The sequence below is a fragment of the Eucyclogobius newberryi genome, unplaced genomic scaffold, assembly GCF_026437365.1.
Source record: "Eucyclogobius newberryi isolate DKJ021-1_F unplaced genomic scaffold, fEucNew1.0.hap1 SCAF_13, whole genome shotgun sequence".
Lineage (NCBI taxonomy): Eukaryota > Metazoa > Chordata > Actinopteri > Gobiiformes > Gobiidae > Eucyclogobius > Eucyclogobius newberryi.
The window spans coordinates 12,115,421-12,127,969 of NW_027315757.1; the positions used below are offsets into that span (position 1 = coordinate 12,115,421).

A 12,549-nucleotide genomic window follows, 5' to 3' on the forward strand; every position below is an offset into this window, starting at 1 on the left:
GTTTAAGGCTACATACCCTTTAAGATGATTGATACTTTTCAAAAAAAATGTAGGCCTCAAAGATCTGGAGATGGGACCACTGCTCCTGAGCATATGCCCCAGAAGCATCGAGGGACAGGTCAAATGCAGAGGACAAATGTCCCTACTGGGACAATAAAGTGGACCTTAATCATAACCCTAACTGATTAGACCAAACTTTAAAAAAAGGAGAAAAGACTTTGCCACAATGTATAGTTTATTTAATGTCATAATATTTAAACAGTGAACCATAAAAGCTTCTGGGAGGTAAGAGAGGGAAGGGAATATAATATCATCATCATCATCATCATCATACTGTATTGGTTGTTGTTTAATTTTTACATTTTTAATTCAACTGTGTGGAAAGTATTATCATGTTTATTCAAAATGTTCTTAAACCATACTAACAAATAACAAAATTAAATTACTCGTGAGCATAGTGGGTAACATCTGTACAAAAACAAAATACTGAACAAAAAAAAATTGAAATAAAATATTCGATTAAGTATATTTACAAACCTTCATTTCATAGTTTTAAAACATTAAAGTGGGAATGTTTTTTTCCTGCTGGAACAGTCATTGGATGTGCTTAATTTAAGCAAAATCACTCCTAATCTCAAGAGAAGTGTTAAGTTTGATTTTGCTTAGGCTGATAATGCTAATCCACAGAAACAAAGACTGAAACTCTTATTTCCACAGGTGCAATTGTGCATTATGTCTGTCATTTACAACACTTTCTCCTCTCGATGTGCAGCACTTTATTACAGCGGGGGCACGTGTGGTAGGCATCCTTAAACTTGTTTATGATGAGGGGGATGAAGCAGAGCACAAAACTATAAGAAAACAACACAGCACAATGAAATTACAGGTCTACCAAAACAACCATGAGACAAATGAAGACAAAACACACAAAACATTGATTTCCAGAATCCTGGTGCATACCAGAGGCAGATGAAGAGCAGAGACATGAGCCAGGCGTATTGGCCGGCTTTGTAGGTCACATTGGTCATGACCTGTTGCTGGCAGGAGGTGCAGGTGGCCATGCCGGGGTGAAAGCCCAGGGCCGTGTCATAGCTCACAAACCTATTTTTCCCATCAGATTCAGGCGGAGCGCTCAATCCACCAGTGTACACTGAGGAGAGAGGACATTTTTGCTTTAGATTTCATATTATGTTCCTATTGATGTACTAATATTGGTTATTGCACATCAGAACATGAGTGTTGGGTGAAGGGAGTGGACATGGTAAACCTTGACGCTGTTTTGACTAGTGTCTAGTCTGTTATACTTACCTGGTAACATAGATAGCCGAGGTTGATTCCTTCCCGTCACGCTCATTGCACTGTAAAATAAAGTTGACATTAATTTGACATGTGTGCTGTACCTATCCAGGCTTCTGTCTCTCAGTGTGGATCTGAGGATGTCTCCTGTCAGGCTCCGGGGTGTGACACTGAGGTCAACACTCAATCTACACTCAAGATTAATTTAACAATTAAAACATTAGATGGCATGGAAAATGACGACATATAAAATGTATTTGTCTTAATATTTGTGATGCTTGAATAGTTCATAGGCCAATCTATTGTTTTCCTCATATAATAAAGAACCCCTTAAAATATTTCATAATAATTACCGATAAGCTCATATTTGCGTGTTCAGTAAGAGTCATTCTCTGTAAGCTAAATGTATATCTGGGCCTGAACACCTTCAGACAAATGAAACATGCTCTGCCAAAATTTCGGTGACATGTCGGCAGTGTAGATAGCACAAACTTAAAGTTTTCCTGATGCATTTCTGCTTAAGCACAAACATGACACACACAAAAAGAGCTTATATACACCCAGCCTTTGGTGAAATTGTGATTTTGATGTAGAGGGGGACGGTGAATGCCAATAAACACTCAAAATTTCATTTCAGGGATGGTCGTGATCTATCGTATGAAATATTACCACAATCAATAGTAGTAGTATTATTATCAGTAATAATAAAAATATGCAATTCTAAATAGGCCCCAATAATATGTCTTTATTTATTATTTGTATTATTCTTATTATCATAAATGCTATTTAAATTGTCTTTCTAATCAGAGACTACCTAGTAGAATTTAAACTAGTCACTTCAGTAAAGAGTTATAAATCCTTAGCCACTAAGAAGCCTTTCATATACAAGCAGAATATTGTTGGCATTGCAACAGGACTACTGGTCTTTTATTCCCTAACGCATCCACAGTATGATTCAAAGTTTTGAAACACAGCAGGTTCCATTTTCCTGCGCATCACAAACTCCTCCATTCACTGCCCTTGAGTTTGGAGACAGACCAGGGGCAGAGCACATGGAACGCAGTAACCATGGCTCCTGAAATGAGCGCACACAAACTGGACCAAGCGCCACTATTTGGACCTGTTTTGCTGCTGCGTCACGTCTGTAAAACCTGCTCCTTGTGCAGGGAACAACCAGCCTATGCTCCTGGGATTTTACTGAGCAAGCAAGTGAAAGAGTGAGAGTGAGGATGAGAAAGAAATATGCAAACTCCCAGTTCCCTTTTGTTTGTTTTTTAAGTCGTGCTGATTACTTTGTTAAAAAGCAGCATTGCTCAGGTGCAGATCCTGTGAAGAGCTTTCAGGTACTTTTTCAGACTGAATCTAAACCGTCGTGCTCCTCCTCCAGTGATTTACGCCCATACACTCAGAAACTGCAGGAAGAATGCAGTAGAGCTGCATGGTTCTGTGGACTGCCAACCGGATGTATCTCAAATCTGATCATACATTACTCTATCTATCCATCTATATATTATCTTTTTTGCCGTGACTCTTTACTTAAGTCTATTTATCAAACAGTTAGACAAGCAATACACAGATATATTCTGAATACCGGTAAATGTTTGTTTAAAATCAAGGTGTGTCCTTCTGCCAGTCAGAGAGTCAGCATGTGACCCATGTCTGCTGTACAACTCTGCCATCAGCAGATCAGTGACATTCACTGACTCAATTAATGTTCTGTCTAATCAACATATAAATTCTTAATCAGCTAATGTCTTTTTTCAGTTACAAACACAAATAGGCAGTTTAAGCCTGATTCACTGTTTTTCAAATCAATTTCTTGGGTTTATTTAAACATAACATCTCTCTTTTTGATACAAAGCATTTACTCAAGTATTCACGTATTAAAGGATATTTTAGGAAATGCACATACTGTGGATATTTTCCCACCTCTGAAAAACACAAGGTATTTTTGATAGTAAAAATAAGTAATTAATTATTTTTGGAGTCTAATGTGTATATGATGAAAAACTTGTAACCACTAGAACTACATTGTCCTTCAAAACACAGCTTGACAAATCGTCCTGTTTCGAACCTTTTTCTCTAAAATGCACACAAGAGTCATGGTTCAATATGTAATTTAGACTTTATAAAATGTCATAATAATGTTTGAATTGGTATGCTCTTACCTGTTGGGTGCTTGTCGTCAGTCTGTGATCTGTTGCAGATTTAGACCGCCACAAGCTCTAATGACAGGCACGTTAGGCTTGTTTAAGCAGCCAGAATCCTCACCTGGATTGTCAGTGAGAGCAGGCGCCTAAAGCTGTGGGGCGGACAAACAAAGAGTTGGTATGAGGAAAGGATGGATCTCACATTGTTTTGTGAAGGCTCCCGTCTCCCTCACCACAGACTGACACGTACATCACCAGAACAAAAAACAATGAGCTCATGATAAAGTTTAAGCTCTATCTTGATCTATGGTGAAAATTACTTTTAGTACATAAAGATCATAGATCAATAATGCTGTCAATTTTTTACAACAGCCTGGGCCTTTTCTGTTTAATTTGGACCATATGTGAAGATTTAAAAATAGATGGATGAGATGAGTAGAAAAGAGGAGGAACAGAGCAGAACTGCAGGATGTTTCTGATCAAAAAGGATCTGGTCCAATGCGCCGTTTCCTCATGTTACACAACACTGCAGTTCCCATCATCCATTGGTCTATGAAGGCGCTGCAGTTGCTTTCCATTTTTTGCACCGCCTTGCAAGGCGCCTTGATCTCATCTTGATCTCATCTTGAGCTCATCTCATTTCGATCTCATCTCGATCTCGTCTCAATCTCGTCCTCGTCTCGATCTCATCCTCGATCCCACAATATTACAGGGGCTGGCGCACAGGTGTTGCGGTACCGTCCGCCTTCAGTTCTTGTGGTTGTGCAGTGTATGGCGGTGTATGGCCTGCAATATCCATTTTGATTCTCCTGGAGGGGCGCAAGCTGCCACTGCAGGATGGCAGGACCCATACCAACCTCTCGGCAGAATGCAGCTGCTTGAAGGCCTTGAAAAGGGCCGTTTTTCAGCAGACATATTCTCCAGAAGGAGCTCGGAATCACCACCAATAGATTGTTGATAGTTTGTTGTTGAATTCCCAGGGAAGAAAGTCTTTCAGGTTTTTTTACCTCTCAGAAAAGTTTCAAATCATGCCTGGAGGAGTTCAGGAAGAAGCCAGCCTTCCCATGAGGAAAATCATCTGTGTGGTCATCCTCTCCGAAAGGGTGGGAATGGAGGACAATTAAACTTGGATGCGTAATCTGTGTAATGTGATAAGAACTACAGAGCTTTTCAATATCATAGGATAAAGACAGGAACCAGATGATTCGAAGTGAAACTGAGAAAAAACCATGGCCGGGTGAAACGTCTTCCTGATCAAATCCAGCTGGCAGCGGTTCGGGGCTCCATGTTCTTTCCAGGGCAGCCCAAAAAGCGCAGAGAGTGTGGTAGTTTGGAACATCTAGCAGCCACTCGCGCTACTAAATTGTGATGCCATTGCAACTCAGAAGATCAAATGTAACCTTTGCTTCTCACAATTGCATCTGTTTAAAGACTTTCACAATGACTCCAGCCGTGAAACAGCCTGTTGTTTGAGTAGGAGGGGAGCTATGCCCGACACAGGACCTCACTCTTCAAACCGCCTTTATGACCCAGAGGATAGAGCTGCATCACAGGAAGCACAGGAGAGTAACATTTAAAAGGACTTATTGTATGGACTATTTAACAATTTTAAGTAATGATAACAATTCAATCATCCAACTACTTATTTCAATTTTCACTGACATCAGGAGCCAAGCTTAACAAAACAAAAAGGTGAAATCCTGTATGTAAATTGGTCAGAAGGGACGATAGGTAGACAGGAAAGCCAGAATAAGTGCACTTGGAGCAAAAATCGAAGAAGGAATGGTAAAAACAGACGTTAAATTACCGGAAAACAAAGGGAAAATGCAAAACTGGGAAGAAAGATACATCACCTACAAGTTCTAGTGATAAAGTGGTAAAACAACAACATAATTCATAGTCTCACTACGATAGGCTGTTTCTCCATGTTGTCTGTCCAATTGTAAAAGCAATCTTACTCGAGAACAATAAACTCCGGTCCCACTTTGCAAAATTCTGGATAGGCCAACAAGTGTGTAATAGGCCGGGGATCTATGGGAAAGCACGGAATAGAAGATGACATAACAAGGAAAAAACAATGACTCACCAAATGACCCCAGTAGGTGTGTCAACAAAATACAACAAAACACAAAAAACAATTGACAAATTGTGAGGGTGGCCTTAGCAAAGGTGAAAGGCTAAATAATAAAAAAATTCAAGATTATTTACTAACGAAGAAACCACACCACTGTAAAATTTAACAGGTTTTAAATAGAATGTCAAATGTTTTAAAATGTGTACGAATGCACAAATTGTAATGAAATAGAAAATTCCATGTATTGTGATGAAAGGCCACTTTGTCTGTAAATATATTTGTATAAGAAGTGAAGTGTCTACCTTCAGCTGCCTTCAACGCCTTTCTCTGCTTAAACAGGCCTGATCACTTGTCTCACCTGTACCTGAGTTTGGCCGCACCTCCAGCTCCACCCACCTGCTCACTCCTTGCAGAAATTCAATCATCCAGTGCCTTAGTCATTAGGCGTAGTTTCAAAGGCAGTATTGGTCTTCTTTTGGCTTTGTTCTTAGCTTTTTATTAAGGGTGTTGCAGTGTCCAACCTGTTTTTGGTGATTTAGCCACAGGAGGACAGCATGAATAACATTTTAGCCGGATGGCTTGTCCTTGCAGATGTTAATTATTACAATGCCCCAATCACCAATGTCCAAGTATGCTAGTGTTTGTGAGAGTGAATGTAGGACAACAGGCAAAAATTAGCCCATTGCCACAGTCCAGTGTGTTTACAGCATGTATATCATGTATGTTCATTAACAAGCACCGTCCTGGCCAAATAAACAAATAATATTAACTAATACATAGATTTCAATGTTTAATTGTTGTTGTTGTCTCTTATTGGAAATTCCCTTGGATCAGGTGGACTTGGACAAGGACACTGAAATGCTCATTCCAGTCGCTCACGTCCATAAAGAGATCTTTGGTACCTTTTGGAGTCCTTTCTTGCTAAAGCATTGACAAGTTTGTCGAGATCACATTCAATTTCCTCTTTTAACTTTAAAAACAAACATTACATATGTAACTACCGTACAGTTCTATGAATCCCTCCTGACCGCTAGAGATGGTGCACTGAATAAATCCCTACGTGTCACTCTGGAAGCCGTCTCAGACCGTCTCTGTTCGAAATGGCCAGCCTGCCCTCAATAGTTTGAGTGGCTTTATCCTGCTCCAATCCTTTAGTGACAAACAGTATTTTCATGTTTTGACAACATTTTTCTCTCAGGACTATGATTGTAGGAGCCATTTCGTCACTGTTTGATTGGGTTTAATTTGGGTCACACTAAGAGTTACCTTTGGGAAGTAGGTGACCTATATTTAATGTAGCCACCAGGGCGCAGTGTGGAGGAGAGTCCATGTTAAATGGTGCTGGGAGTCTGGGTGACGGGAGGTCACACGGTTTTTACCGCTCTTATAGAACTGGGTGGTGACTCCATTATTCTCCAGTATTCTTCACTTTGTGCTATCGATTTCCCCTTTTTCCATATGGTTTGTTTGGTCATGTGCTGCTTATTTATTATTTCATCAGATCTTTTATAATAAAACACCACAGCATCTGTTTAAACTATAGGAGGAAAACAAAGTAATAAAGCTGATCTGTAATTCATCGTGCACATTAACATGGTCAGATCATCCTTGGGACACTTTTGAGGGCCAGATAGGAACTCTGGATGGCCTGAAGTGGCCCGCGCGCCGCCTATTGGGCATTGTCAAAGTGCTCACACCCTTCTATATAATTACAGAATGTGCAAGTATAAGAAGAATGAACTGACAGTATAACCTACAAAGCACAGGTTGGGTTTTTCTGGTGTCAGATCTGTATCACCAAAGTGCTGCTGTAGCTGAAACGTGGCGCCAGGGCACATGAGTGCTACAGAGACAGCAGCTTCTGGTGTGGGGAGTAAATGCATCTACTAAACTAATATCTTAGTTTTATTGTTGCCTAGGGACAAAATGTGAGACATTTAATCTTCATATAGGTTTTATATCTGTAGTAGACAATTGTATTCATTGCATTTGCAAGTTTAAATTTTAAAACATATTTTAAAAGAGTGAGTATGTAGTATTTTTATTTTAGATTTAATACCCATTTGTGTGACTAGATACGATAAACACATGCTCAATTCAAATGTTGCTTTACAGATGTTAATTTGTATGTATAGAATATTGAACAATATTTCAAACTGAACATCCAATTAGAAAGCGGAGAGAGCCTCACATTTGGATTGCCAGTTTCATCTGGAGAAAATAATCATGAATTAGTGCTAGTGCGGCGTCTGCAGCTCAGTGAGCCCAGCATTCTGTGGGAGAAGGAGCTGCAAGAGACATTCTAGTCACTGAGAGGAGAAACAGCAGGTTGAGAAAGTTGGCAACACAGGTTTAATTGTGACTATTTCCTTTTTAATTGCAGTAAGAGGGCAGGCTACATACCTTTTAAGATGATGGATACTTTTTTTTTTTTTTTTTTTTTTAAATGTATGCCTCAAAGATCTGGAGATCCAGAGCCAGAAGCATCGAGGGACGGGTCAAATGCAGAGGACTATAAAGTGGACCTTAATCATAACCCTAACTGATTAGACCAAACTTAGAGAAAAGACTTTACCACAACATAGTTTATTTAATGATATAATATTTAAACAATGAACCATAAAAGCTTCTGGGAGGTAAGAGAGGGAAGGGAATATATCATCATCACACCATTAGTTGTTATTTTTAAGTCAACTGCATGGAAAGTATTACATGTAGATTAGTTTATTCCGAATGTTCTTAAAATAGAATAAATAAATACTGACCAATAACAAAATTAAATTAATAGTGAGCATGGTGGGTGACATCTGCACATAAAATACTTAAAAAGCAGCTTTAAAATGTTAAGGGAAACATCTTAAAATATTCAATTAAGTATATTTACAAACCTTCATTTCATCGTTTTAAAGTGTTTAAGCATTAAGGTTGCAATATTTTTTTCCTGCTGGAACAGTCATTGGATGTGCTTAATTTAAGCAAAATCACTCCTAATCTCAAGAGAAGTGTTAAGTTTGATTTTGCTTAGGCTGATAATGCTAATCCACAGAAACAAAGACTGAAACTCTTATTTCCACAGGTGCAATTGTGCATTATGTCTGTCATTTACAACACTTTCTTCTCTCGATGTGCAGCACTTTATTACAGCGGGGGCACGTGTGGTAGGCATCCTTAAACTTGTTCATGAAGAAGGGGATGAGGCAGCAGCAGAGCACCAAACTATAAGAAAACAACACAGCACAATGAATCTTCAAGTCTACCAAACAACCCGTGAGACAAACTGAAGACCACACAAAACATTGATATAGCAGTGCTCAAATCCAGAATCCTGGTGCATACCCGAGGCAGATGAAGAGCAAACACATGAGCCAGGCGTATCGACCGGCTTTGTAGGTCACATTGGTCATGACCTGTTGCTGGCAGGAGGTGCAGGTGGCCATGCCGGGGTTGGAGCCCAGGGCCGTGTCATAGCTCACAAACCTATTTTTTCCATCAGATTCAGGAGGAGCGCTCAATCCACCTGTGTACACTGAGGAGAGAGGACATTTTTGCTTTAAAAATTCATATTATGTCCGGTTGTTTGTACTTAAAGAATGTACGGTCATTGTTTTTTGCATATCAGAACATGAAGGTGGTTAGATTACCTGGCATTTGTGTGTGGGAGCTCTCTGGAGGAGTGAAGGGAGTGTGGACATGGTAAACCTTGACTCCGCTGTCTCCGCCTGACACTACGCCAGAAGGAAAAAGGTTAGTTTGATTCAAGTAAAAGACTCGGATCACTCCAGTCGGTTACACTTACCTGGAACCATATAAGGCTGAGCTTCATTCTTTCCGGCTGCACTCATTGCACTGTAAAAATAAAATGGTCAGTGGTGTTCTGGACGTGTGGATGTCTCCGGTCAGGGTGTGACACTGAGGTATGAAACACTCAAACAATTGAAACGCATCATCTTTCTTCATTTTTCAGATTAATTTAACATTTAAAATATTAGATGGCATGGGAAAAGGATTTATTTTTAGGCTATATTTTATTTTGATTATATTTTTATTGTAGTTACCCATAAGCACATATTTGTGTGCTGCCCAGATTACAACACGTTTTATGCAGGCTACATGTACGTCTGTGCCTGAACCTCTCAAGACAAATGAAATGTGCTCAGACTACAAATAAAGTTAGGTCATATGGGGGCAGTGTAGATACCAAACATTTAACTTCAAATTAAACTGATAGATATTCCAGGCATATTATTTCAGGCTTACGATTGGGAAACACTAATTAAAGTGCACTTATGTCCCCATTTTAAGATCAATTAAGATGTTTTTTTTCCTCTTTTTGAACACATTTCCTGATAATTTACTTTCACACAGCAAAATTCACATCTTACTTTCCCGCCCCTTTGTTCTGGACACACGATACATACTGTAGCTCAAGTAACAACTATAAATGCCTCTACTTCACAGACGCTTTACCTAAGATTTGTTCTTTGTGTCGCGGTGTCTGACCATTGAGTTTAGGCAGTGAGGTGTAGCTGTGGAAGTCCTGTCATCACAGAGAGGGACACACACACACACACACACACGACAGACTGCTTTGTCACCGTGTCCCACACATGCACAAAGAGCTTGTATACACCCAGGAGCAGCAGAAAGAATGCAGTAGAGCTGCATGTTCTGGGTGCTGCCGACCGGGCGTGTCTCAAATCCGATGGAGTTTGTTCATTTATGTGACTCTTCATGAGTCTATTTATCAGACATTTCCACAAGCAATGCACACATATTCTACATAAAATACATTTAAAATCTAATTTAAATCCACTTATGAACCATAGACTCTTGTATGCGTGTATTTTGTGAGGCTTAACATGACAATATTGGAGGTCAAGTAGTTAATAGTAGGACCATTTAACACATTGATGCTCAATACTTTTGTTACAGAGGCACAACAGTTGCCCATTTTGTAATGAGTGAACCCATGAGTGAACCTTTCCCTCCCGACCTCATCCTAAGTAAAAGGTGTGTTCCTCTGCCAGTCAGACAGCTCAAGGATGTGACCCATATCTGATGAACAACTCGGCAATCAACTGACCAATGACCCAATTCGTACAGTCAGTCCTATCCAAATCACACCATGTATATTTGTTCAACAGTTTAAATTCCAAATACACCAACATCTAGCATTACAAACACAAATAGGCAGTAAAGCTTGATTCACCATGTCTTTCATAAATTTCGGACATTTAAAAGACCTCCCCACCTCTGATTAACACAAGATATACTTCTGATAGTAAAAATAGGAAAGTAATCTATTTTTTTTTATTTAAGAGTGTATAATGATAAAAAACAATTTCCTATTTGTATCATGATAACACTACATTGTCCTCCAAAACAGAGCTTAACTATAGCAAACAAGGTCAAACATTTGTGACACAAAGCTTTCTGGTTTTGAACATTTTTCTCTAAGTGAATTTCTCCAAGTATTTTAGATTTCATAATGTCATAGTATTGTTAGCGTGGGTGTGATCTTACCTGTTGGCTGCTTGTCGTCCGTCTGCTGCGTAGAAGGGCAGAGAGCTAATGCAGATGTAGACTCTCACAAGCTCTAATGACAGGCACAATCACTTGTCTCACCTGTACCTGAGTTTGGCCACGCCCCTAGCCCCACCCACCTGCTCACTCCTTGCAGAAATTCAATCAACCAGTGCCTTAGTCATTAGGCGTAGTTTCAAAGGCAGTATTGGTCTTCTTTTGGCTTTGTTCTTCGCTCGTTTTTAAGAAATTAAGGGTGTTGCAGTGTCCAACCTGTTTTTATTTTACAAGTCTGAACAGTTTGACTTGAAACAAGACCTCAAGTGCTGCAAAAAAATCACCCATAATTAGATTTGTTTTCAGACATACTGAAACCTAATTTGTTGCAAAGAGAACTTCTTCCAATATAAAAACTTAAAGGCTTTTAAAATGAATAAATGGTTAGTCTCTCAAGATTACATGGGTTTGTGCTACTGCAGCCCACCTCTGGACTCATATATCCTGCCAAGGCAGGATACATTTATTTGTAGAGCACAATCCTTACACAAAGTAATTCAAAGTTTGTTACAGAACAGGAACTTATACATTGAAATCTCAATACAAACAATTGAAAATATTATTGTAAACTTCCCTTTAAAAGAGAAGAGTGCAGATAAACTCGTCTCAGTCATATGCATATTGTCAGAGTAGAGGCCTGTCTCACATTTTCAGGACAGATATTTAAATAATTAGCTATAGTAGATAGTTCTCTTCCATACACATAATGGACGATGTCAGTGTAGCCTTCAATTCAATTCAATTTTCAATTCAATTTGTTTTTGTAAAGTCCAAAATCAAAAGGGAGGGCAACAGTGAAAAACGGATTAAACAATGTTCATAGGGACTTGGCAATGCCCCAGGGTCCCCTGTCCTTAGACCCTCCTTCTCGGCCAGGAAAAACTACAAAACCTCCTTGGAAAAAGTTCAAACCTGGAGGAGTTCCACAGTGAAGGAGAGATCCGACTCCCTCAGATGGACAGGTGGACGCGAGATAGACAGTGGAGCTGGATCCACTCAGGAGGAGAACCAGTTCTTCCAGGCAGATGAAGAACTGTTCATATGGAGTATGAACTTACAGTTCTGCTGTAAGTTTTTGACCAGGATCTCTCATTCAAAGTGCAAATAAATCAAGTCTGTAAAACAGCTTATTTCTATCCACGCAATTTAGCCAAAATCTGAAGAATATTACCTAAAAGCGATGCTGAAGAACATATCCATGCATTTGTATTGTCTAGATTAGACTACTGTAACTCCCTGCTCACAGTGTGTCCTAAAAGCTCTATAAAAAGCTTTCAACTGGCTCAAAATGCAGCAGCAAGATTGCAAACAGATGAGAGCACATTACGCCGGTGATCGATCATCCAAACAGAGCTCTTCACTCTCAGAATGCTGGCCTTCTGGTGGTCCCAAGAGTCTCTAAAAGCACAGTAGGAGGTAGAGCTTTTTGCTCCCAAGATCCTGTGTCAT

At 39.5% G+C, this 12,549-nt stretch overlaps 2 protein-coding genes across 2 annotated transcripts; both read right to left on the reverse strand.

The window, feature by feature from the left end:
* Nucleotides 1-569: 569 nt before the first annotated feature.
* Nucleotides 570-1,346, reverse strand: LOC140357601 (cell death-inducing p53-target protein 1-like). Its single transcript, XM_072442113.1, has 3 exons — nt 1,309-1,346; nt 961-1,150; nt 570-851 (listed from the first exon to the last, which is right to left on the reverse strand). Exons 1-3 carry the CDS (start codon nt 1,316-1,318, stop codon nt 740-742), a joined length of 312 nt encoding a protein of 103 aa, XP_072298214.1. The 5' UTR covers nt 1,319-1,346; the 3' UTR covers nt 570-739.
* Nucleotides 1,347-8,599: 7,253 nt separating this feature from the next.
* On the reverse strand, nt 8,600-11,060 carry LOC140358001 (lipopolysaccharide-induced tumor necrosis factor-alpha factor homolog). The gene is made up of 5 exons (XM_072442626.1): nt 11,044-11,060; nt 9,317-9,366; nt 9,162-9,245; nt 8,857-9,046; nt 8,600-8,736 (listed from the first exon to the last, which is right to left on the reverse strand). The coding sequence occupies exons 2-5, from the start codon at nt 9,360-9,362 to the stop codon at nt 8,619-8,621; spliced, it is 438 nt and encodes a 145-aa protein (XP_072298727.1). The 5' UTR covers nt 9,363-9,366; nt 11,044-11,060; the 3' UTR covers nt 8,600-8,618.
* Between the last annotated feature and the right edge of the window lie 1,489 nt (nt 11,061-12,549).